The sequence below is a fragment of the Myiozetetes cayanensis genome, unplaced genomic scaffold, assembly GCF_022539395.1.
Source record: "Myiozetetes cayanensis isolate MyiCay16 unplaced genomic scaffold, myiCay2020 scf10, whole genome shotgun sequence".
NCBI classification, from domain to species: Eukaryota; Metazoa; Chordata; class Aves; order Passeriformes; family Tyrannidae; genus Myiozetetes; species Myiozetetes cayanensis.
Window position 1 is genome coordinate 23,145,782 of NW_026086605.1, and position 26,615 is coordinate 23,172,396.

The 26,615-nt window shown below is 35.5% G+C and overlaps 1 protein-coding gene across 3 annotated transcripts in view; it reads left to right on the forward strand.

Moving 5' to 3' along the window:
• LRMDA (leucine rich melanocyte differentiation associated) overlaps positions 1-26,615 on the forward strand; it is a 648,386-nt gene that overhangs the window by 521,210 nt on the left and 100,561 nt on the right. For all 3 annotated transcript variants that reach the window (XM_050337663.1, XM_050337652.1, XM_050337673.1), the window contains exon 6: positions 21,954-22,038. In XM_050337663.1, coding sequence (XP_050193620.1) covers positions 21,954-22,038 — 85 coding nt within the window. The remainder of the gene's footprint in view (positions 1-21,953; positions 22,039-26,615) is intronic.

Here is a 26,615-nt window from a genome sequence, read left to right on the forward strand (position 1 = left end):
AAACTGTTTTTGTTCATAGCTTTACTACAACCTCATTTGTCAAACAACCTGGACAGTCTTCCAGGACCAGTTGAGGCCTGCCAGCATCCTCCTGTTAAATCTGATACAAACCCAGAGTTAAGCATATCATCTTGTCAGGTTCTCGATGTCTAGACAGACAGTTCCTAATGCACACAGATAATAGGTGTGGCAGTGAGCTGTTCTGCCTGGGCATGCTTTTGCAGGCAGTGCCTTCTTTCCCCCTGTGTTTGCTAAGCTTTCCGTTTTGCAGTGATCATAAAACACACATTAAAATGCTAACAAGAAGCAGTATCCAAACAAACCTTATTTACAGTAGTATTTTAGCAGAATGTTTCTTTTCAAGGGGATGGATAAAGCATTAGTAGTTCTGTATTGTCAAACACCTATGCAGGTAAAACCTGTCTAACTTTGGTGAGACTAACATATGGAGGTATTTGAACTGAATACTGGTGTTTTCTTCAAATTTAAAAGCAGTTAAAAATTCTTTATTTTAACTTGTCAAATGATGTGGTAGTTTCAGACAACTGAGGACAAACTTTTAAAATAGGAATTGTATTTTACTAAAACTTAAAATTCTTTAGAAAAGGTATATTCCATTTAGATTTTGTGTAATCTGACGCAAGTATCTCCTCACTTGTCTTTTATTCATGTAGTATTAGAAATAATATTATTTGCATTATGGATTTAGGCCTGGTTTAGGTAGGTGCAAATCATAGATTTGTCAAGAATGGGTTATTCCCTTTGTATGTTGCATTCCAAACAGACATGCAAGATCAAAGAGAGGAAGGGACTCGCCTATTCTGCTACGTGATCAGAATTTAAACACATGAAGTACAGGTTTATAGTCTTTCATTTAAATGAAGTTCTGTTGTTTCCTAGATTTTAAAAGCAATGAATGGAAGTTCAATAATCTTTTTAGATTAAGAAGTCAGTGCAGAACACTGACTGGTTTGTGATGGAAGATGGAGGCATCTTGTTGCAGCTAGGATGAATTATGGACTGAGGAAAAATGAGTGAATAACTTAAAACTCTAGGATTAAGCGATTGTACTTGGAGAGAAGAAAAGGTTTGACTTTGCAACATATGAATATTAGCAAGCCATCAAATTTCAGGTCCTAAACTGTCAGCTAGAACATAAACGGAGAGTTGTGAAGTTCATTTTTGCTGCCATGTCACTCAAATGAAATAACACATGCTGCATAGTGACCGAGGACTACATCCCCCTTGGTCCTCCTTCTTCTCCTCCAACATCTATTTATCATGCATCTTCTAATACATCTATCTGTGCATGTAGAGGAACAGTGGGTAGCTATGAAAGCTGTGAAAGTGTTGGCATTTTTCTTTTGTTGTATACAAAATAGATGACATACAAGTTGCAGGGAAAAATAACAATGATCCTAAAAAACCCTTTTATATAGGATAGTATGTGGAAATTCATGCAGAAAGATCTATAAAATATGTAAGAAATCTTTGACTGGGAAGTTGGTTTTGGCCTTAATAACTTTTGTCCTTCCAAACAGAAAGAGAGCCTTTTCTTTATAATAGCCACAAGTTGACAGTAATTCTTCACTAGCTTCAAAAGCAGCATTGAGAAAAATATTAAAAATGAGATGAATGCATAGTGCTGAGAGTCACTGCCCTACATTGTCTCTTATATTTGGACTTGTGTTCTCTGAGACATGAATGATGAACATTTTTATTGGATTCAAGTTGTGGAACAAGCAGATCACTGATCAATTATTCTTTTAATTTCATCTACCTGAGATGAACCTTTCTGAGCCATTTTGGTTTATATTGTGTAAATCCTTTTTTGTTGTGATTGTAATGTTTCTATCATTTTCAGAAGAATTCAGTATTTTTTAATGATTGATTCACTCATTAGAAATGGAGGGTTAAGGCAACATTAAGCCTAAAACTAATGGATTTGTTTATTGCAGCTTTACCTTTGTGTTACCTGAAGCAGAGAATATTTTTTTGTTTGTTTTGTTTTCGAGTCCTTTCATCCACAAAGAATAGGGATTAGCCTTTGGCCAAAATAGTGCTTTCAGGCCCTTTCAGCGTTCAGTAACTGTTTACTTATCCAGGTACAAATGGGTAAAAATACTGTTAAAGCTCCCAGCTGCAAGGTCAGCTACCTTCTTAAAATTCAACCTCATGAGCTCCATTCAGCTGAGGGCTTGCTGGTATGAGCCATTAACTGCCTATTGCATGTAACCTGCCCTTGTCTTACACAGAGTTGCACACGAACCTCTAGTACTGTACAACAGACCCTCGGCTGATGCCATGCGAGAAACAAAAGCAGTTTAACTTGTGATCAGTGATCATATGATCCATTTACAGGATGCAAGCTCAGTCAGGTAGAACTGGTAAATCATTAAGTATTCACTCAACACCATTCCTGCTGGGTAGAACCAACACAATCTGATATTCTCAAAGTTGCAAGTCCAATGTTATTAGCAATCTTTCTTGGTTTAACGAGTTTTTAAAATCCAAAATTAATTTTAAAAGTATGAAATCCATTGCAAAGTACAGGATATTAGACAAAAGCTATAATGCATAGCAAAAAAAAAATCTCTTGGACTAAAGTTATCTCTGAGGAGCCTAAAGCACTGGGACATGCACATGATAAAATGACAGGAGTTCCTAGGACTGCTTCAGGAAAAAGCTTAAACTTACCTCAGTTCAGGATATCTTGAAAGAATATGGTTAAATGCTCTCCTGAAATAATTAAAGCTACAGAGAGGTCTCCAGCCCTTACCAAGTGGTTTCTGTATGTTTTATTTTTACCAATTATCATACAAAGTTCATTGCCTTAAAAAAAAAAAAAGGGGAAAAAAAAAAGGCATTTTATCCAACATCTAGAATGAGCATTTTTCATTGCTTTTATTATCTTGATCAATTTATTTTTAGGTGGGGCTATTTCAGAAAGAATACACAGTGCATGTTAAAAATAACTCTTTTTCATCCATCTTCTAATGATTGTAGTTATTGGAGAAATGTATTTTGGAGCCATATTAACTAGGGATAAATGGAACTTTTTTAGATTAGTATCCAACATTCAGAAGAATACCCAGTGCCTCTTGTTCTGTGAAGTTGAAAAAGTGTTCTTTTAAGATTAATTCACTAAAAAAATGCAAAAGGTTTTATAACAAACAGACAACTTCTCTGTTCTGTAGATGGAAATGGAGAGAAGGGAGTAGATAAGCTAATGTTAAGTATTGAAGCAGAAAAAAAAAGCTAATTACATTCTACAACCAGTAGATGAGTATTTGTTTCACTGAAAAGTCTTCTACTTTAGCTTTACACTTCTTGTCAATGAATCTGAGCCTGATGAAAGAGGTTCTCCACAAATGTTCAAATGTGCAACAGTTTTTTTTCCTCCTCAGATGAAAGTTGAGGTTAAATTGATCATACATTAATCATACATTAAATACTGTATTTACAGCAACCATTTTTTAGTTGTTGGTTGTTTCTCTTCTTTCAAGATTATGTTCATAAACTAACAAATGGATTAAGAAAGTATCTGTATTAGCTTCTTTTGCTAGCACAGAAGAATACTTAGCAGCTTGGTTTCAAAGACATGTTTTACAGGGGAAAACAAAACAAAACAAAAAGAATTTCCACAGAGCAATCTGAAAAACAAGGGCTTGAAGAAAATAAGATACAGAAGAATTTTCATATACAATAACATTTTAGACAGCAAAATAAGATAGACAATGGGAGTCTTAATCGATTAAGTTAACATCTTAACCAACCTAGAACATGCCATATTTGTTTTATGCTGATGTACTTGCAGTTCTGCCAGGTGCAGATGCCTAAATCTGTAGGGATTAATGTGGGAATAATTTCCTAAATGGTGCAACAGTTTAAGGATCGTGCTAGTGGGAATAAGCTTAATTCCTGTGGTGTTTCAACAGGAAATTAATGAAAGTATGCTGGCCTACAGGTGTTTACCAGCAAGTGAAAGGCATATGTCTTCCAATCTTCTCTAGCCAAAATACATAGAAGTGAAACTATTAAAAAGGGACAGGCTTTTGGGTGCTTCTCTCAGGCAGCAATATGAAAGTGCAAATACTGGACATTTTATTTGCTACATAACTGGATAGTTCTCAGTTACTCTTTGTGGTGATGGCACTACAAAAAGCAAAATAACATTAAAGCCATAAATTCAATATGTATAACTATGTAAACTTCTGGGGACATTTTTCTTTTCTTTTCCTGCTCAGTTGTATTCCCCTGCCCTATTAACATATAAACTCCTGGCTGTGAAATCAACAGAGGTTTTGACTTCAGTTTTTTGATTTAACATTCACTATTTAAGTGACAGTGGAAAAGTGCAAAGTGCAGTTTTATTGCGGTAATAAAGTATTTCTGAGTATTAAAATCATACCCTACCTAAAGTGTCAGATTCGGGTGTGGGGCGGTAATCCTTTAGCACACAGGTGCTTCAGTGAGAGAAAATAAGTGAATTCCATGTGCAACAGTTGCATTTTAAGGAACTGAGCAGTTTCAGGTTTTTAAATAATGCTGTCGGAGAAGTTGCTTTGCAAAGTGTAAAACTTTTGGCTCATCAATCTGTTTCTAATAATTTAATCTAAAGTTATAAGTAACAGAAAATTACTTGTGATGTGAATAGTTCAAAATATGTCATCTTGTTTTTAACTTCGATACTTTATGCAGCCCATAGATATAATAATAACAAAAACTGTCATGCCATGATGTGGCCACTGAGACCAAAGTCCAGTGCTGAAACTACAGAATTATATGAATAATATTTTTCTAGCATTTCTTCCACAAGTAGTAGAATACATGTAACTGGAAATAAACCTTTCTTTTAAATCTGAATAGCTGAAGGTATTTGCCTTGATATTTATTTCTGTTATTCACACTTGAAGCTGACTGGAGCAGAAGAGGCAGAGATATGAAAGCTAGCTCTGATCATTCTGTTTCATTATGGTCTGAGAGTTTAGGTTTATAGAACAATTAACTCAGTGTTCTAGAAAGTAGACCTAAACATTAAATTTTCTACTACAACCCCTATCTTCCACTTCTTTATTAATAGATAAAAGACAAAAATGCAACAAAACCCTAAACAGAACAACAACGAAGAACAAATCAAAAACATTCAGTTAAGCATTTTGGAGTATAATTTATGTACAGTCATAGAGATGCAACTTGAAGAATTTATTTCCCTTCCTCCCCTTCCTCCCTGCCAACAGATGTCTTAACAATGGGTTACTTTCTGTTGCTGTGAAAGAGACTTATGTATTTGGGTGATACTCCTGAGACACCTGTCAGAATGGAAGGAAGTGGCCAGAATATGATGTGCTGGTCTTGTGGGCAGTACAGAGCTTAAACAGCTTTTGCATCAGAATTGTGTTAAAGTCTTCTATGAGAAGTTTACAGATATACTTATCAATGGGAAAGAGAGAACATTTAGAGCATCACCTCCTCTGTTAGACTACCAGTCCTGCTTCAGACAGGTATGAAGATTCATGTTAAATTCAAACCCAATACAAACATTTATTCAAATGGAATTACCCCCTGTAAAGCTAATGCAATGTAGGAAATGTAACTTCTGAGTATGTAACACACATGTTCTAACAATGAGAAGGACTTTCAGAAATGCTGTTATGACTTCAGAAACTACTGTCAATGCAGAATTGCAGTGACAAATTGTTATGTTTGGTTGGTTAGCTGAATTTTAAACTCACAGTATCTCTATTATTACACAGAAACAGCAATTTAAGGAAAAGATATCTCCATTAGGACAAGAGGCAGCAGCAGAAATTGATGCACAGAACACTGTGGAATCTCTCTCACTGAAGATACTCAAGAACTGTCTGGACTCAATCCTGTGCAATGTGGTCTAGGATGACCCTGTCTGAGCAGGGAGGTTGGATGGTCCCTTCCAACCTAATTGGTTCTGTAACTTATGTATGTACAGTGGAATATTTTTGGATCATTTTCATTTTACATCATTGTTTTATGTGCTTAGGTGTACTCCAAACATGAATGCAAGCAGCTCTTGAAGTTACCCACTGTATAATCCAGGCTTATTTGGTCTTTCTGTTTAGCTGAAGTTTCTTAAGTAGTTTTACTTTGTCTGCTTGTGGTAGTAGTATTGCTGCTATCCAGATTTTTATATTCAGGCTATGGAAAAGGCAAATATTCTTTCCATTCCCTCTACTCGCCCAGTTTAGTGATCTATACTTATATCTGTAAATTTCAGGGTTCCTTTGATGTTTCTAGTATTTTATAATGAGAGTACCTCCAACTTATGTAGGCAACACTACCATTCGCAATGTATTTACTACATTTTGTCGACGTGTATGCTTTGCTGAAAGTGTCAGCTCATTGACAAGTGGTAGATTCAACTGCAGGTGAAAAGAATGAGAGAGAAATGACAACAGGAGTGGAAGAAGGATGTCTTGTTCCTTTAGTCTTTCTTCTTTTTGGTCAGTACAAGCTGTGGGCTTCAGTATTGATAACAACAGTGATTTCCATTAGGTTTTGTAATATAATTATCAAGTATGACATAAATTATTTTGATTAAGGAGCTAGAACAGTTCAAATTCAACATGGCATGTGTTCAGGGAATTAAGTACCAGTGAACAGTTTTTATATTGACAAAGTAGACATGTTTTCATGGAGATCAGTTTTTCTACCCAGTGCTGTGTAACCTTTTTATTAGTGAGATAAGGCCTAAAATAATTAGATTTTAATAGGTGCATCTGATACTCCATTATGATATCTAGTAAGAGGGGATATTTAAATATTATAATTGTACTTGTTAGTGATACAAAAGCTAGTAGAACACCACATTTATATTTGGATAAGCCTGTGGTTCTAGAAAGTTGATGGGAGGCTGAAGAAGAACTGAGGGTACAAGGCAAGTGGTTTCTTGGAAGATTGGGTGACATAAATTATGCTGAGAAATTCCAGGAAATTCTGTCTGTCTGTCTTGGATAGCCAAGGGGGTGTGAAGAGGAGAGTTGATCACATTATGTAAATAGCATCACCTCAAGTGAACAACAGCACAAGAAATAAGATTCAGAGCTCCCATCTAATATGGGAAGCAAATTCAAGAAGAACCAGCTGTTGTAACTGAAGCTTACACACCCAGGGTAGAAAAAAAAAGAATAATTTTAAAGGCAGCATTGATTTGTTGGAGCAGATTTCCTAGAATAGTGACAGACTGTACATAGATGGCAGTTTTTTAGCCAAGACTGGAAGTGCTCAGTACATGTCAGCTGTATAAGTAACCATAGTAACAGCTGAAACCAAGAAAAGGTTCAACAGGCCTATAAATGAGCAGTTACTCTGTCTGACAAAACCCCCTGTCCTCATCCCTGAACTGTAGTATGTCCTGAAATAATGAAAATTTGGGGGAATAGTTTCTTGAGCTGAGGGATGGACTTTGTTAGGAACTTTCTGGAATGTATGGATAGGGACCATAAGAGCATTTCTTCAGTGGGAGCATAGAAAACCTCTCAAAGAGACAGAACCCAATGCATTCTAGGCCAGTATTCATTAAATCCATTATCTCAAGGAACAAAACGTTCTCACTTACCAGTATTTCATGGGCAGATTGAACTCCAAAAACTCCACACATAGAGCTTGGAAGAGAATTTTTGAGTTAAACCAACTCTTCTGCTCTTTTTTCTCTCCTCTCATGCAGAGTTGAAGGTATCTTGCAAATAAATTGAAAAAGTGGACATCAATTACTAATAAGTTCAAGAAAAGTAATTATAAAAATTAGTTATATATTTCTGATATGAAAACATGGACAAGAAGTCTCAGATAGCTCTGAACTACTTTATGTAGGACATCATTTTGGAGTTAAGAAAGCCTAAATCATAAGTGCTATGACTGTTTTTTCTGTACTCCAGTTTTGTGTTTCTTGTTTTAACAAAATTATATAATTGCATTTTGCGTAACTATTTTTATTTATTTATAGTGTCCAGTGTCTCCCAGTGTTTTTAGTTTATTTTGATTCACCAAAAACTATGTAAATATAATGACGTGATACCGCTCTTCTGTAGTTTAGTGCTTTTGTGTATGATTTCTTCTCTCATGCATTCATTTGTGAATACCCTAAAATTAATTGCTGTTCCTGTTTTTAATCATTCCCATCAGAGTTTGTTTCTGTTTTATAAGCAGATGCTTTATAAATTAATAGGATATTGATTAATCACATGCTTTATATCCCCAAAATACCTACGTTTATAATCTGAAGTCATAAGGCCTAAATGCTCTTCCTTTAAAATTTGGTTGTGACATTTCTTGTTTTGTCTGTCCACTGTAAAAACAAATCTGAACATAGACACACTAAAAAACACATCAGCTTTCAAGACAGTTTTACATATTGATAGGTGGTAGCTGAAAAGCCAGAAGAGGTAAAATTTGTCTTTCATACCTGCTGGGTCTTCTGTCTGGAACAGAAGACCTCATAGAAGAGGGAAATCTCACAAACTTATGAATAGTTCACCCTGCCAATTGTCAGACCATGACAGGGATTCCAGTTCTTCTAATTGAGATCCAGATGTGAAAGCCTTCAGAAGATATTGTTTCTACCTCTTGATCCCTCCCCACCCACACACCTCCAAAACCTGCAAAGTTTAGGTTCGGTCAGGTCATCAGCTCTTTAAATGAAGACAGAAGTAGGAACAGAGGCAAAACCAGAAATCTGTTCAGTGTTATTCCCCCCCTCCCCCAACATGGCTGGTGGTGAGTATTTCTGATTGAGAAAACATTAGCTTCATCTTTGCCTCCTCTCTGTTTCCTGTATGCATGCTCAATTAAATACTGCTTTTCATTTATCTGGAAAAAGTCCCTTAAAAGGTTGCCATTATAGACTAGTGCTCCCATTTCTATTTTATTGTCTGATGGCTTTGATGCACTGGACTTGCTCTCATATTATTGTAATCTGTTTTTTTCAGTTTGCTTGTGACTGAAAGCACTTTAAAATCCATTGCACATTTGACAAATACAGCAAATTGCATATACAAACAAATTCACCAAAGTTATCCCCAGAAATATTAGTATGGATGTCCTGTTTGAGTTACTCGTATGACATTTTCTAACAGGAATTATGCTTTAGTTTGTCTTGTTTGTTGGGTTTTTTTTTTTGTTGTTGTTTTCTTTTGTTTGATTGGTTTTTTTGGGGGGGATAGGGGTTAACATAATTTTGTACCCTCTAGTATGTTCTGAAGGAAATGATGCTTCCATAGGTTAGCCCCTGCAGTAAGCAGTACCCACACTGGCTTTAAAGTTCAAACGTTTCATTAGACTACCTTTTCCACTGGCAACTCTCTTTACTTTCTGAAATCCTTCAAAAAACATTATAGAACATGAAGCTATCGTGTAAAGTTGATTTTATGTTTTCCCAGTCTAAAGCTACTTAGTGCAAATAAAATTTTGTGCCAGTCAGCCCAAGATGTGTTACAGCATTTTTGAAGCCCACCCTGTTAATTAGAAATGTTTTGCACTGTTAGTGTGATGTGCAGACTTCTTGGAAAGAGGTTTCCTTCAGCAGCGTGCAGTTTTACAGTACAGTCAACAGAATGTTGCAGAATAGCAATTATGGGAATAAGGAGAATGCACAAGCTATTGGAGTGAATGCTTTAATGTTGATACATTTTTTCTGATAAAAGCAACTCAGATAAGAGGATATTCAAGTTATTGTAGCAATTAGTTTTTCTAAGATGTCTATCTATATGAAATGTTTCATGGTAGGGAAAAACCCCACAACTTTGTAGTAGAATGCAAAGTTTATTACATTTCTAGACTACATTATCCTTGTCAGCTAGATTAAAGCATTCTCCTAGTTTCTGTCCTATATTACCATAACAAGTGAGGAAATAATGTAGTGTTGTTACACAGAGCAGCTTATAAATTTTGACATAAGTGTGAGAGAAATCACTTGAAATGTGAAGCAACCAAGAGGAATAATTAGGAACAGCAGAATGATCTCAGTAATATGACAACAGTTTCTAAAGCACCCCACAGGATTGAAATCATCAGGTTTGCTTGACCTATATCTTTAATAATACAGCTCATTGCCCTTGTATTGAAGCTAGAGGGTAGGACAAAGTATAAGCTTTATCATGTTTTAGGAGAAATTGCAAAAAGTTTATTTATTAACACAGCACGAAATGGCCCATTTCTATGATTACCAAACAGGAAAGCAAGTTGGGCCACAGTTCACCACACAGAACACTTTATAGTCAGGCTTGGCTGGGAAAAAATATTATGTAACACTCAAATAAGATAAATGGCTGCACTGGCAGTGGAAATAACCTTCTGTTTAATTAGAAAATAAGAGCTATATGGGACAATAAAAATGGTTACTGCTGCCCTCAGTCACTGTTTAATAAATATGATAGTGCTGAAGATAATGCTAAGTGTTATTTATTTGTGTAATATCATGGGCTCAGTAATTGTTCATGTTCTTGATAGTTACCCTGCATGTAGAATGAGTCCATTTCATGTTTTCTTTGTTTAATTTTTAAAAAGGAAGGAGGGTTTTTTTTAAACTTTTCAGCTGTTTTTAAAAGCCAAAGATGTGTGACCACAGCTCATTCATGTGTCAGTGTTGCTGTAACCGAACTACTCATTTTCTTAGCTTACCTTCATGATAATTAAGCTTTGAAACTTGAGTGTTTCATAGTTTCCAGGCTGGATTGTCTATCTGCCTTGGGTATGTTCCTATGTCTGTGAGAGGGGAGCATAATTTGAATTTTTTAGCTGCTATTTCATCTTGACTGTATTTTGAATTAGTATAATTCTGTGGTCTGGTTTCAGCTTTTTTAGAGGTTTAAGCACTAAACATACAAATCAAGTCCTGCAAGCCACGGTGTGGAAGACTGACGATTTTTCTGAAAGGAATAGTTTTACTAGTAAATTGACCACCAAATTGGGCTATGTTCATATGTATCAAAAGTTTCTTTTTTCACCTCTTCAGGAATGTACACATGTTTATCAAATGCTTGTCAGAAAAGCAGAGCATGGGGTGCATTTCACAATATAATTTTAACAGGCTTGGTATCCCAGCCCTATTACTTTTGGTCACAGTCGTCTCTATTTGAATCTACAGTAAGTACCGGGATTTGAAAAAGGATATCAAAGACTTTTCTTGGTTTTATCCAGAGGGATAATTCAGAAGATGTTTCATCAACAAGTTTTAACCCCTCCTTCCTTCCGTACTTTCCCTCCCACAAATTTAGACTGTATGTCAAGAGGCAAAACAAAACAAAACAAACCCCCTTTTCTTCACACAATTCACTTTAAGCTTCAAAATCCTCCAAAATCCCCAATCTCCCTTTGCAGTCTGGTTCCCACTCTCCAGCTTTCCTCATCTCCCTCTGAAAGAAAAAAGCTCTTCTTTAAGGGACTGATAGGTTGTAGAGCGATGCTTAGCAACAACATTCCTGTGCCTTAAGTAGCTGCAAGCCCCTAGCTGAACCCTTTGATGTGACTGTCAGGGCAGATTTATTTTGTTTTAGCACATTGTCTACTTGTCCAGATGTATCAGGAGATAAAAAGGAGTCATGTTTACACTCTTTTTAGGAGGGGGAGAGGGGGAGGAGATGTAATTAAATCGCATTTTTGATGAATCTCAGAGAGATCGAGATGAAGAACAGAGGAATTGGCTTGAATACGGAGGGGAAACCCGTTTGCCTGCCCTGACACCTGACATTGTAGGAAAATGAAGTGTAAAGCCATAGCACAATGTGTTGATTTGTTTCTGCTGAAGCCTTTGACTTTGTGTTTTTTTCATGTGCCAGTAGTTCACGAGAGTCCAGAAAGGCCTATTAGAGTAGCTGTTGTGCACCACAGACTCTTTCCTGTGTCTTATTTAATGTATTTATTTGTCCAGGTTGAAAAAACCCTGTGTTTTGCTCTACAATATTAATGTTATAGATCATATATCCCAGAATTTCTGGCTGTGCTAGGTGGCTGTCAATCAAACAATTAAAGAAAAAAAAATTGAGCCTCAGGGATCTTGGATAAATAAGTGTGCAGTGTGAGGTAGGCCTTGCTGAATTCTCCCAGAGAACAAATAGCACAGATAAATGCATTTTTGTTTATTTGCTTTTAACTTGCACATTTAGCAACACCATTCTGAGCTCTATTAATAACCTGTGGTGTGCAGTGACAAGTCTGATTCCAGCGTTCAGTATGCTGCAGGTATGCCAAGTGAATAAAATGCTAGTTTTAATCTGCTGTTACAAAAGTTACTCTATTTGCATTTTAAATAGGTTACACTACAGCACCCCCTTCTGCTGACTAAATAGAGTGACAAGGGCTTGTAGCTGAAATTCAGTTTTATTCCCACATGACAGAATGAAGATACCTTGAAAACATTTTCAACTGTCTAAGTTCTGAATTCCTGTGCCTATTAAGCAAGAAGATCAGCACAACTCAGCAACGCTCGTTAAAGTATTGTTACCTTATAATTTTTAGGATATAGCTTTCATTTTCTGGTAACATTGTTCATACTTCCTGAAAAATAAAGCAAGCAGAATAGCAAAGTGAAGTAAGGCCTTTAATATTGCAAACAATTATGCCTGGCCAGTGAAATGTATTCACTGTTCTGCATTTCTCTGATCATCATTGAATGTGTTTGCAAGTGATGATATTACATTACTGATTTAATTTATGGAACCATCTTGGAAGTTCCTATCCAAAAAAAAAACAATTTAGTTTGCTGATTCTGTCTTTGCTTTTGAAGAATCTGTGGACATCTCATTTGCAAAAAAAAAAAAAAAGTGTAGAAGTTCTGAGTCATCTTGTTTCAAAACAGAGGGCTATGAAAAGTAAGGAATTACTGTATTGTACATAATGCGTATTTGAGTTCTACTTCAGTGTTTGTATGCAGCCTGTGTACTGTTGCTATGCCATAGCATAGCAGGAGTCTTGGCAACTGCTTCCATTAGTGCTCTGTTTTGTAGTTGTGAGGTAATTAGTTAAAAATATTACAGGGAATAGCTGAAGGAGACTTGGAATCTAATACATTATCAGTGTACTTCACCTAACTGACTTAGCTATGCTTTGGCACCTTCTCTTGAAGCTGTAATATCTAAAAACTCCATATCAGTCTTTCACTTCTTCAGAACTGTGGGGCAATAAGTGAGATGCAATAAATGTCATGTTTGGGCATTGATGAGGTGGGGACTTAGGAAAAGGTTAGCATCTGCTAGCATCTTGAAATTCATTTGTGGTTCACTTCACAAAGCACTTCAAAGAACAGTTGTCTGTGACAACTCAGAATTCTCTAGCAACAGTTGCAGAGTTTTCTAGTTTGGGGTATGACATGCTTATTTGTGGTTTGTTTTTAGCTTGCACTTTATTTTACTAGTATGTAAGCCCATTGAATTCTGTATACTGCAAATGAAAGGAAGGTGGCTTGTGTCATATGTGAAGAATGTGAAGAAAGTAAAGATGCTGGTAAAGAAATGCAACATAAAATATAAAATTATTGTTTGTCCTTGCTTTTGCAATCTCAGATCGGGATTCAAGGCCAACAGATTTTTTTGTTGTTGTTTTATACTTCTGCAGGTCTTTTGTTGAGTTCCTGATTTTCATTAATACCAATCTAAGAGATGAAAAAGCATTAAAAAATCTATTTTGGGGATGAGTATGATCAAGCAACTTTGACTTTATTTTGTAGTGTTATTTTAAGTGGATTTATTCTTATTTTAAAACTTAACATTATGTTTTATAATGAATAGATTGCTTGTTGGATTATATTAATGGGTATTGCTTTCATTCACTGTTGAGTTGCTAGAATGTTTAAATGCTCCTTTAGGGACAGATTCTGTTAACTACTGTAATGAAAGATATGGAACCAGTTGAACAGTGAAGTTTGACTTATAAGAAATGAATATATTAGAATGTGGTATATGATATGGGAGAGGTGGCAATAGTGAAGTTAATTTCCTTCAACTCATTAAATTGAATTGAGTGAGCTGAAGAATCTCTTGTATCCTTTTGCTTTTAAGTGTGACTAGGTAAGACATGATTTTTAAAAAGATACAAGGCAAATACCATGCAAGACTTTTTGTTTACTGACCTTGAAAAAATATTGTTAAGAAGATGCTAAAATTCTTGGATTTAGAGTGATATAAGTTTCAAAAGAATGGTCTTGGAAGTAAAAAAATGTACCAGGTGTTTTTGTATGCTGTATGTTACAGTAGAACAAATCAATTCAGGCTCCTTAGATGCAGTCATTGCCTTCTGATTATATTTGTGTAAAGTCTTGGAGCCTTTGATCAAAGAAAGGCATTTGTGACTAGGTCTAATCCAAGCTCTTTAAGGTGTTTAACTTGCACGGGAAGAGGGTAGAGGGAGGGGGAAGAGGTTGATAACAGCTGGGATTTAAATTTAGTTTTGCTGAACTTTTGTTTTGAAAGGATTTCTATTATACACTGCTTCCTTTTCCATACAGAAGATGGATCATTGAGTAAACCTAAAAGGGAAAGAGGATATGGGAGGAAATGGGTGGGGACTTGGAATTAATCTTCTGAAGAAAAATGTTTGATCAGCGGGTAGGAGAGGATGAAATCCTCTGATGTTGACAGCAGGCAACTTTCTGACTAGTGTGTGATTGACAACTTTGATGCTCCAGTGGGGAGCGAGTGTCCAGCCGTGCTCAGGCATCCTCTGTCTGTGGGTGGTAGTGTTAATAATGTGGCAACTGGAAAGATTAATTGTGGACAAGCAGCAGGATTACGAGGAGGGCTTCACAGGTCTAAAAGGAACATTGGTAGGAAGGCCTCTGATCTGTCAGCCCAAAAGGAAATTAGTTAGGGCAGGCTGGAGCAGGCTTAAAAAAGGGAGGAGGGGGGGAGGGTAAGATGGAGTAATGGAAGAAGGGAAACATTTAGGATATTAAAGCAAAATGAAGAGGATATTGAAAAAGGTCAGAAGGGGATGGGGGCAATGTTCTCGAAAGACCTTAATACACTACATCCTCTTACAGTATGTGCAGAGTTCAGCTTGTTTTGCAGAGAACTGCAAAATTACTTTTGTAGTGGTTAGAGCTGCCCCTCAGGTAATACCTGTTACTTTTATCCAAATGAGCATGAGAATAAACTCAGTTAAAGATTTTCAAATATGTCCAAGTGCAAAATACATAGCAGAGAGTTTACTTAAGCTGTTTCTGCAAGTTACTAGCTGCTGTGTATTTTACTTCCCACCCTTTTTGGTAGAAGTAGGGATTTTGCCAATAAATTCTGTGTTACCATTAAAGAGGCCATTCATCATGCTTACTAATGTTATTAATCAAGATACACCACAGTACTCTTAAAATGAGATCATTTTGATAAATCATGTATGACATGAAAAGACTTTATTCCTTTTAAGTGCAATTTAGACTGTAATTTTTTTCCTCATTTATGATTCATGGGAGAAACATGGATAAAATTCCCTTGCACATTTACACCTTATCTTCAGTAATAATTCAAAACTGCTCTTAGATGAAAATTCAAGGGCTGATTCACCAAGGCTGAATGCCAGCTCATTATTTTCTGGCATTCAGTAGTCCAAAAATAATGTCCATACATTAGGTGCTTTTCACAATAGTTGAATTTGGCTGCACACCAGACATATCGATTACACTCAATTAAGCCTAAATGCATAAGAATTATCTGATGTTCATTTGCATTTTTGATCCAGTTGCACCCTGCTTTCAACCTTGCAATTTAACATTAAGTGAAAACCAAAAGGTAAAGTAAATTCTAGTGAGAAGTGGTAATCTCTCTTTTAAGAGAATAAGGGAACGCTTTGAATCTGAAATGCTTTGAATCTTCCTAAGCTCCACTACTTCTGTTAAGTAAGCAAAATTCTCTTGCCTTTTCTGTTGAAGGTTATTGGAATTGGAAGGCCAACCAAAATATAAGATCACCGGTCTCCTTTTTATCCTAATACTACAATAATTTGGCCTACTGTATTAATAGCATCATGCATGAAAATAAGCAGAATGAATATTTGCTAAGGTCAAAGTCATACTCTTGATTATAGCTGAAAAAGATTGTGTTATTTATTAAATTTAAATATGTCAGAAATGTCTTTTGTTTATTCCTGTGCTTAGAACTATAGAAAGGAAGTGTCTAGTAGAGAGATTTAATTTGGATAGCAGAGTCTGTTTCTCAAATCATGATTCAAAGAGGATTGGCTTATCTGAGTTACAGTTCCCCCTTTACTTCCTTCAGCAGCTGAAATATTTGAAGGAACTTGTGTGGTTGCCAAAAATAGCAGGCCATTTGTATTTTTGAACCATTAGTCTCTACAAATTTGTTTTGATGCAGCAGATGTACAGTATGTCCTGATACTGCACATGATGTTCCCTTACTAGTACCATCCAAGTGTTGTGTTTTTTATTCCTTGAAAAGTGGAATTCAGGGATTAAACAAATTAAACTTTTTTTTTTTTTCCTAATTAGATTCCTACACTCTTGAGAGCCAGTTGACAATGTGAGGCTGACAGTTTTCTTCCAAATGTTTCAAGGGTTTATTTTTTTCCCCTTCATTAAAGTGGCTCTAATTTATACTGGAGTTTAGCAAAGACAACTGCTAACTGTGAAGCAGGGAAAGTGGGAAATCCCACTCCATCAAGAAAAGCAGCCTTTCCCAGTAAGGATGCTCTGCCACCTCTTGGTTTTCCAGTAGATAACAGTGTGTCTAGGTCGGTGACAAATTCTGGCCAGCCCATTTGAACTCTCTGGCTGAGCTCACAGCTGGGGAGAGGGAGCCAGACCTGTTGTACCCTGCTTTGGTCAGGACCTGGTTTTGCATATCTATGGTCTCTATCCCTTCTTTCACACTTCACCCCTTCCTTTCACTAGCTGTGTGGTTCCTAAGTTCACAGAAAAGCAAATACATTGTAAATGAAGTTGCTCTTCATTAACCGTTCCCTAGGATGGAACAGTTAAATACTTGGTGTATTGTTGCTTCCTGTAATATTTTCTTCTGTCATCAGGCTCTCAAAGACCTCATGGTGGTTGGTGCTCTGCAAGGTCGTGGAAAGAAACAGACTCTCTGAAGTAGTGTTTTGATACTCTCTGCAAGCATGTAATAAATTCAACCCAAAAATGAATACAGTACAAAGGGATTGAATCGACACATTGCTGCCATGTTGATACACAGATATTTGGGCAAGTTTTCAAAATATAGATGAATTATTGAAGACTCTTGCCGCTGTATGTTTCTAGGAAGGTATGTGTGCCCTAGAGATCCAAAATTAGTCCTTAGCCTATGTAGATGTTTATACAGACATTTCTTAAAATTATAATTATATAGTCATACTATATCTGTTAAAATATTATTCATTTTAAGCACTGAGTGTATTTGAGACAGCATATGCTTATCAGGAGAATATTACCATTTGTTAGATAAAAAGAAAATTTTTTTGGAAACAAGTATTAGTTAATCCTTTCAGTTGGAACTATACCATAGATTGTCCTGTTACTCATATAGCTTTCTAAAAAAATGTTTTCATTAGTTTAAAAAGTGGATAATGCATTGATTTCCTTTATTCTTAATTGTAGTTTTCCTGTGTATATAATAAAAATATTTTGAAATAAATAAGACTTTCTTTCTAAATCCTAGTTTTGCATCTTATAATGGAATATATACCATCAGGCTGATCACTGCAATGTCACAACATTGTTTTCCTTTTTTATTTGAATGTAAATCACCAAATGAGAAGCAATGAAATTCAAATTGCTAAGGTAATTTCTCTATGGTATTACTAGATGACTGGACAAGTGTTAAAACTGTGATAAATTAAAATAAGCAACAGTATCATGGAACACAACATTTCTTGGTAACCATGGGTCAGACTTAGAGAATGAGTATCATTCTGTCCTAAGAAATTTGCCTCTTCAATTAGTTCTCTGAAAAAAAAAAATTAGTCTCACTCTGAAATGCTGGAGGTTTGAAATATTCCCATACTAGATACGGAGTGTGTTGCAAAGGAGAAGTCCCAAATGCTTAAAATCTTTCTAAGGTAACAGACACAGGAGAATCCTTAGTCTTTGTCTATAGCTTTGTGGTAAACAGTATTTTCTTAATATGTGATTTTGCTACCACATCTCATTCTGCACTCTACCATCTCTCTTTTGGGTGATTTCTTGATCAAACTAAGATTTCTTTCCATGATGTCCTCTGAAAATATCCTGGAATTAAATGTATTTAGCTAAGGCAATCTTCCTTTGTATATATGTTTGTATTGAAAGAATTTTAATTATCACATTTTTCCATAATTGCTTTGTGTATTGATTGAATTCTTTTCAGGAGCATGCCAACGTGCTGCTGTTCCTCCTGTATTGTAAACTTTTTCATGTATAATAGATTCATGGCTACTACAGTTACTGATGTGTATAGATGCAGAAAGAACTTGTGCTGTGCCTTAGAACTGAGGGTAAATATTAGCAGAGAAATGCTAGGATACAAATAAAACCTATGGGACACAAATAGAAGAATATCAGTGTTCAATGGGTATTAATGATATTCCATTATATGGAATGATATTAGGCAATATGGATTAATATCCAGCCACATCTTACTCATCAAAAGAAAGTAAAATTTCCTAAGGAGCAACCCCTGCTTTAATTAAAGTTTCCTGAAATTTAGCATTTGTGGGGCTCTGGTGGGATTTTTCACTTGCGCGGGATTTCTTGTTGGTTGGTTGGTTGGTTGGTTGTGGTTGGGTTTTTTTCCTACTGCAGCTTCTACAGTGTCCATAATTTTGATGAACATCCTTTGAAAATCTGGTACTCTTTTACAGTCCCTTTAGTATCAAATGGATACTACACTCTGGACAAATCACACTGGTTAATGTGAAGAGAGGTAGCTCAGTTTAGCAAATGTTTGGTTATGTGCATAACTTGGGGGCTGTGAGTAGTCTAACTTTATTTGCCTTGTAACTTTTAAGCCTCGTACTATGATACACCGCAAAACTTGGATGACTTTAGCGTTTGCAAAGATACAAGCTTCTTCTGTAATAATAATGTTAGAATTTCTTTATTGAGCTATTCTGTGACCTGTTCCTATAAAACTGAAGCTACCAACCACTTTAAACAGCTTTCCTCAAAGCTATTTGCATGTATAGCTACTTTCCACAGCAAGAAGAACTTCTGATGCGTATGTCACCAATACTTGAAGACATAACTGTCACATGTCAGTGCTGTCAATGTCAAAATATTCCTGTGAATATTAAGAGTAATGCAATCTATACAAATCTCTTTGGAAAATAGCTTGGGGCCAAATGTCAGGATGTGGTAGGGAAAACAAATAGTTGTCTTTCTGCTGGTGCACTGGCTTACTCAGAAGCATGATTTGGAACTTGTGCCAGTGTTTGTGCAAAACAAACCTAAACCTGGATGATATTCCATAGAATTAAAGTTGCTCTAACTGAATGCTTAGCTCAAAGGTAATGAAAACTGTTCTATATTTGACAGGGAATTATATACTGTACATAAAATAACAGTAAAACACCAGTAAACAAACCCTTCTGTTCTTGCTTTTCCTGAAATTGGAAATAAAGCTAAATTGCCCCTTCACTCCAATATCCTTTTTAGAAGCTCTTGAATTTTGCTCACTCAGTGGTATATTGCTGAAATGGCAAACTCTCTTCCAGTAATTTTAGGAAAAGCTATCATCAAGCTGTCAACAGTCTAAATTGAGATTAAAAGTACCAAAGAGAAACCTTCCCTGTTATCAGAGTCCCAAATAAGTACACTTGAATAGGCAGATAACATCTAGAGTGTACAGTATGAGACCACTTATTCCTCCAGTTTTTTGAGTGATTTACAGGGATGAAGTCTTATGTTAAATAGTTAGTGACATTTTTCTTCTCGTCTTACCCTGAACCACTCAACCCAAAGAAAATATGTAGTTGTGAACAGATGCCTGTTCTTGGAATTAGTTTCAAATATCCCACTGCAGGGTGTAAGGAGCTTCTATCTATCCCTCTGACATGTTATGTGCCCTAAGCTCATATTGGTCTTCAGAGAGAAGATTTTCAATACTTCGTGGTCCAGAGTAGATGTTCACAGTTTACCAAAACCAAAGTATTATTCGCTCTAGCTGAAGGTGAGAGTTCTGTCTATAGCAATACATCTCTGAAGAAGAGGTTCCCTGAAAAGGGTTTGTTATCACTGGTGAGTCAGCAGAGGCAGGATATTCTATAGTTTTATTCATATCTGATAAGTAACACCCTTGCTGTTTAGGCAAACCAGTCTCTATTTAGACATTTGTTTTGATGCAGGATGCATTTTCATGTTGTGACCTGATTTTTGCTAGGGACAAAAATGGGATTATAACTATGGTTTGACATAGAAATTGATGGCTGGTCTCCAAAAGCTTAGTACACTAATCTACTCAGTTACCTAGCTCTTAACATTTTTATATACTATCAACTAGGAGTCCAACGGCTACAACAAAGAAGATTTCTAAGTTACAGCCTTTAATAAACTATTAGCATGATTAATTTTCATTGTTGTGGATTTCTGATTATCATTCTTGGGTTTGGTCTGGCAATTAAGATTTGAATCAGTATTTAAGCTTTTTCTTCCTCAAAATGTTATAGCCCTGTTTTACAGCTTTATCTCTATCAGATGTTGTAAATCTGTTTTTGAATTCTTCACAATTAATAAAAATATATGTATTTTGAGGATATGACTAGTTACAAAGTAAGATTGAGGTGGATTCCTTTGATTGACTTCTGCAGCTTACAAGTCAATATCTCATTAGGGAACAGACTGCATGAAAAATAGTAATTATTCTCTCAAGACTCACTTTAGTAACTTATCATGAGATTCAAGAAATAGTTTAGCTTTTGTATTTTTCTCTTTATTTGCCTTATTTTTGCTATTAAAAATTATTGTGTAACTTTTAGTGAACACTGTCCTTTGTGTGTTCTATTAAAACACGTCATCTTTTTATATGTGTTGAAATGGGTAGATTGTAAACACTCCAGAGCAAACTCTGTATCTGAAACTGGACATATCATTACCATGATATCAATCTGTATAAGTTAAACTGATTTTTAAAAGCTGATGGTGATTTATACTCACCAACACAACCCTACATTTTCATATCTTCTCCCAGCAATGCAACACTGCTCCTGTATAACTCAAAAACAAGATGGTAAATGTGGTTTGTGTTGGCTTTACGTTGCTCTTTCCTTCAACAGAAACATCCAACTGAAGGAAGATTAGTTTACTGTAAACTATAGCTCTACGTCTAATCTTTTTAAAATTGGAATGAGAGGATCTTGAGACTTTTATTATGGAGAAAGATTTTGGTTTCTTCTCTTCTCCCTTAACATTTTGTATTAAGGGTTCTGAGCTAGTCTTCTTGGGTATTTAATTCTTTTATTAGACTTCTGGTGTGGGTTTTAAGTGTTTATTATTAACAATTCTATATACTTGTACACTGTTTTTGCATAATAGGCACTACAATTTATAATAGATCATTTATTTCACAGGATGGTGGAATAGGACACTATTCTTGTTCTTTTTAGTTTTGAAAAGTGAGTCTAATTCCAGCTTTCTATTTTCTGTCTCCTTTCTTACATGTAGACTTATTCATAACTTCCTTTAGGTAAATATCAATGTGTTTCAGCAAGAGGAACATTTTTAACATTGCTCAAAGATTTCCTGATGGTAATTTTTTTGAAGTTTTTAGCTGTATGAAAATATTCTTTTAACAATGATACTTCATTTATGTTGTTGTATAAACTCTTTTGAGTACAGCTGCCTTGAGGGACTGCAAGCAGCCTTAACAAAAAACAAATTAATCCTTTAAGGCTGGTGACTCTGTGCACCTGTAACCACATCATAGCACTCATCTTGCAGGTGCATCTGCTTTGTATAATCATTGACTTCCACTCAGAATACTGATAATGTTTGTTTTACCACACAGGCCTCCTGTGATGCTGCTTCTGCCTCTCCAGAGATGCACTATACACCTCTGCCTTCTGGATCCAGAGACCTCACCAATCACAGAGGTATGAACTAAACTTTTATTGGCATGAACTGCTGCAGGGTGATAAGCTTTACTGTAAGGCCTTCTCTCTATTAGTTACTGCTGCATTTCATTTTACAGAGAACATCGTGCCTTTCAAACACTAGATGAGAAAACCATATTGTCAAGACTACAGATTTTAACTCATATTAAATAGGATTTCAAGGTAGTCTACTGGGAAAGCAAATAAATCTATGGATAATAACATTCAGTGATTTTTGTGTTGTGTGTGAGAGAAAAACGTGAAGAGATTAGAGTGCTTAAACATTGCTAAGTAGATGATTACATGCAGCATTGGTAATTTTGAGAGAATTTGTAAACTTTCTAGTATTTGTAAAGTGAGAGGTTTTTGGCAGTTTAACAGTTTAGGACTATAATTTTGAAATGTTCACACATTTTCATTGCAATAAAAAGGGATTTTTCTCTGTTTTTCAACATTAAAGGTGGATCAGTGTTCAATTTCCTTTTTCATGAATCCTTAGATCTTAAAAAGCACCTCGGGCAAATTTTCAAATTCCTTCTGCATACCTATGGAACAAAAAGTTCAGGGAACAGGTGGAAAACTGAAGCAGTCAGGAAGGGTGCATTCCAAACTTTTTCACCTCTGGTTAAAAAAAAACAAGGGGGGGGGAGAAATTTGTAAAGCTTGGAGATTTTTTGCTTTTTTAGCTTTTAGCCTAAAACAGAGCAATGATCCTCTTATTTCCCATGTTATACATTAATTCTACATTGATCATGGAAATCATTCTTGTAGAAGCAGATTTTGTATAGGATGCCAGAGTCAAAGTCAACCTTAAATTTATGATTTGATGGTAGCTTATTTTAATGTGTGTTCAAGTTCTACAGCACTACAGAAGATGGAGGCAGCTTTAGTAGATTGTCATATTGCTTGAAACTTTCTGAGAAAATCAAGTAGGCAATGCACCTAAACAAGGATCTGTGATTCAGGTGGGAAGGATGAGGAAAGCAACAGATTAGATTTTAACTCATCCCAACCTATATAACTTTCATTGTACCAGAACTGAAGATGAATGTGAAGCTACATCCTGGTCTTGGTGTAAATTGATATGGCATCCTGGAAATCAGATGTCCTAGAAGTGCTGTAGTGCGTTTCTGACACTGACCTCATATAGAAATTGATACTTTTTAAAGAGAAAGGACCCCAAAATCTTGGAATTGAGCACATAGCTGGACTTTAGGGATTAAAATAGAACCAGAACATCCAAAAAAACCTTCAACCCTTTGCCCTCCTGCCTTTCCCCCCTGCCCCGATAAGTGCCTTTGAATTTCATATAAGCATGTTGGCTTTGAGGTTGGTTTTCTGGTGTTGGATTAAATAGCTGTAGTCTGCCAAGACAATAAATGGAATGATAGAATGTTTTACATCTCTGACTTCTGTAAAAATACATAAAAAGTAACATCAAATGCCAGGCATTTTCAGATCTTTTTATTTAGATGATAGTGAATTGGAAGTGTGACTTCATGGCTGATTTTGTTATCTGACTTGGCAAAAGAAATGCCAGTAGCATTAAGAATGAAAAGCTGAGTGCCTGCATTATTGATTGACTTCTCTTGCAATAAAGCAATTTTGTGGCTCTAGTAGGCATTGCAGGCATGTCCATGCGGGTGTTCATTCAGAACTGGAGCTTGCCAGGTTCTAAGCACCACTGGTATCACTAAGATTTGAGAATACCTGCTCTCTTGCTATGAAAGGGGGAAATTATATTCCCCAAATTACGAACTTTTTACCCATAGCTGTTCATGTAATTCTTTATTACTTGTCTTTACTCTTCTCAGAGATATTATTCTCTGCATGCTAAATATGCTGAGAAGGTTCTTGTGATTAAGTACAGTTAGAAATACAGTGAATGGAGAAGAGAGTTTCATCCAAAGAAAGGGTAAAATTAACCCTAAAAAGGCATTGTTAGCATGATCTGATAAGTTTATGTAAGTATATATAAATACATATATATATTTAAAAGGAAATAATTAAGGAAACTTTTCAAAATCCAAGGTGTTGGAACAACCAATTCAACAACCTGCTTGGCAGGGTCCATTAACTCAGTCAACTTCTTTTATACAAAGAAAAATCTATAACTTCACGTGCCCATAAAAGATTAATTGGAGTCAATAGAAAAATCTCCAAGGAAAGAATGAAATACTTAAACATGCTATTTTAGGTTTTGAATATCTTCAAGTTTTTTCTTCACCAAGTGATTACAGTGTTGTAAAATAGAATTGAGTCAGCTGTTGATATCTAAACATTGGCAGTTTTCAATGCATACTGGAAAGAAGAATACTGTAAGTTTGTGAGTGTTCTTATTTGTCCCTGGAGAAACTTGTTTATCAGAATCCTAGTCTGGCAAATGGTTTGGTACAGCTGTAAATTGATTTTTGGGCTTGGAGAGGGAACAGGAGCAAGCTGGATGTATTTGATTGGTACAGTTATATTTAGACATTTCTCACTCTATTTGCTCTCACTGCAAAAAAATCATAGCTAAAAGCGTATAATTGTGCATGGGTTACACCATGTATCTTATAGCTTTTGTGTTCATGCATACAGCATGTAATTTCCAGTCAGGATCTGGTCTTCTTTGGTTGACTTCATGTTTTGTACAGTCAATTTCAGGACTGGTAAAAATCTCCCTCTCTCTTTCAAAACCCCCAGAAACAGCATACGACTGTGTGACATAAGCATGGAATGATATGGAATAATCACTGTAAATATTCTATCACATGAGTGTTATGATGTTTGAGTATGAAAAGAGCAATAAATGTTAGATATGTATTTTGAAGCTTTAGAAAATTTCTCCCCATTTTGGGAAAGTTGTTTTCTCTTGTATTACTTTGTTGTTTAGACCCACTTCTCTAAGCTGAACTTTCAGTCAGTCCCACTGTTCATAGTTTTCAGCAAAAAATATATTGGCCTTCTATTTAGGTTTTGGTTATCTGACAACAATATGACTTGATTCTTTACGTGATCTAATTGCGGTCCCATTAGGCAAGCCTTCCAAAGTGGTAATTTTATAGCTGACTGTATTTTTGTTTTGATTCCAAAACAATGACCTCAAACTCCTAAGGGTATTTTCTTGATCTTTGTTAAACTAGCATTTTATATTTCATTTTACATGGATTTAGACTCCAGTGATTTACTTGTATGAAATAGAATTATTTGTAGAGTTCTCTTACCTGCTTAAAACAAGTCAGTTTGAAGACACAGCCTCCTGTCATACAAAGCACTTCATTTATTTATAAATTCCATTGCTTGTATTGTGCTAATTTTCAATTTTTCTGATGAAATAAAATAAATGGGCCACGCCTTTCTGTGTGCTTGCCAAGATCTACCTTTAAGGAAAAAAAACCAAAAAACAATGAAACGGAACAATTACTTATTGTTGTTTTTAAATAGAAATGGCCATGCTTCCAATACACAAAAGTAATGAAGTGTAGTACCTTTTAGCAGAAACTCAGTCCAAAAATTTGGGGGTTTATGTAATTTTTTAGTGGTTTGTATGTATGACCCAGGTACATTTCTGTTCCTTATTGATAATTTATTAACTGGGTACCTATTTTAAAATAGAACTTTCAATTATTAACATAGTTGGCATTGATGAAAAAGAAATTTAAAAATCATAATAATGTATTTTTAAAGATATTTTTTTTTAGTTGTGGAAAAAGGCTTCTCACCCTTCATGCCACTCAAGTTGTATATTTGTTTTTCATAATGAAGTCTTTTGTAAGGAAGTGCCTTTATTATGTGTAAGCATTCAAACTCAAATTGCCTTCTTAAAGAACAGTGGTTTCCAGTTGCTGGGGAAAATAGGACTTTATCATTCTATCTCTTGAGAAGCAGTATCACTAAATCATGACTATCATGAAAATCTGTTTTCCTACACAAAAACATGTGATGGATACCCTTTGTATGAGCAGTTATAACTGTTTATAACATTGTCTATTACCTGATCTACTTGAAAACATATTAATTTCCCAAAGCAATTTGGTTTCCAGTAACATTTTACAAATGACTCCTTCTTTTCTTGTGCTGTTGTTTCTGGGAACAACCAGTGGTAAGTCTGCCCCATAGCTTACTGGTAAAAAGAAGAAGCAGCAGTTTCTATTAAAAACTAAGCCTGTATTTATGTAAGTAGTTTTTAGAGCCTTAGCTTGGATTTAGGCCAAGGTTTAATAGTTCCAATCTATTCTGACTGGGAAGAACTTTCTGAACGAATCTGCTGTCCTGTTTTGGTGTCTATACAGTTAATTACACAAGTATTCTGGTATATGCAGGCATTACATTGTCTCGTTTTAGGTTTGAATGATGAGTACCCAAATGAATATTTACTCTACCAATATGTTTGAAACAACTGACAGATATGTTTTCTTATTTTCTAATCTGATTTTAAAAATCATAAAGTGAATTCAGAGCCAATGTCCAGAAAAGTAGGGACAGAATATTTTAAAGCTTCCTATTAACCCTCTGACAGGAATTTTTATAGAGCTTTTTTGAACAAAGGAAATGTTTCTCTTGGTCTCAGTTTTCTTTTTGTCTACATTCCTAAG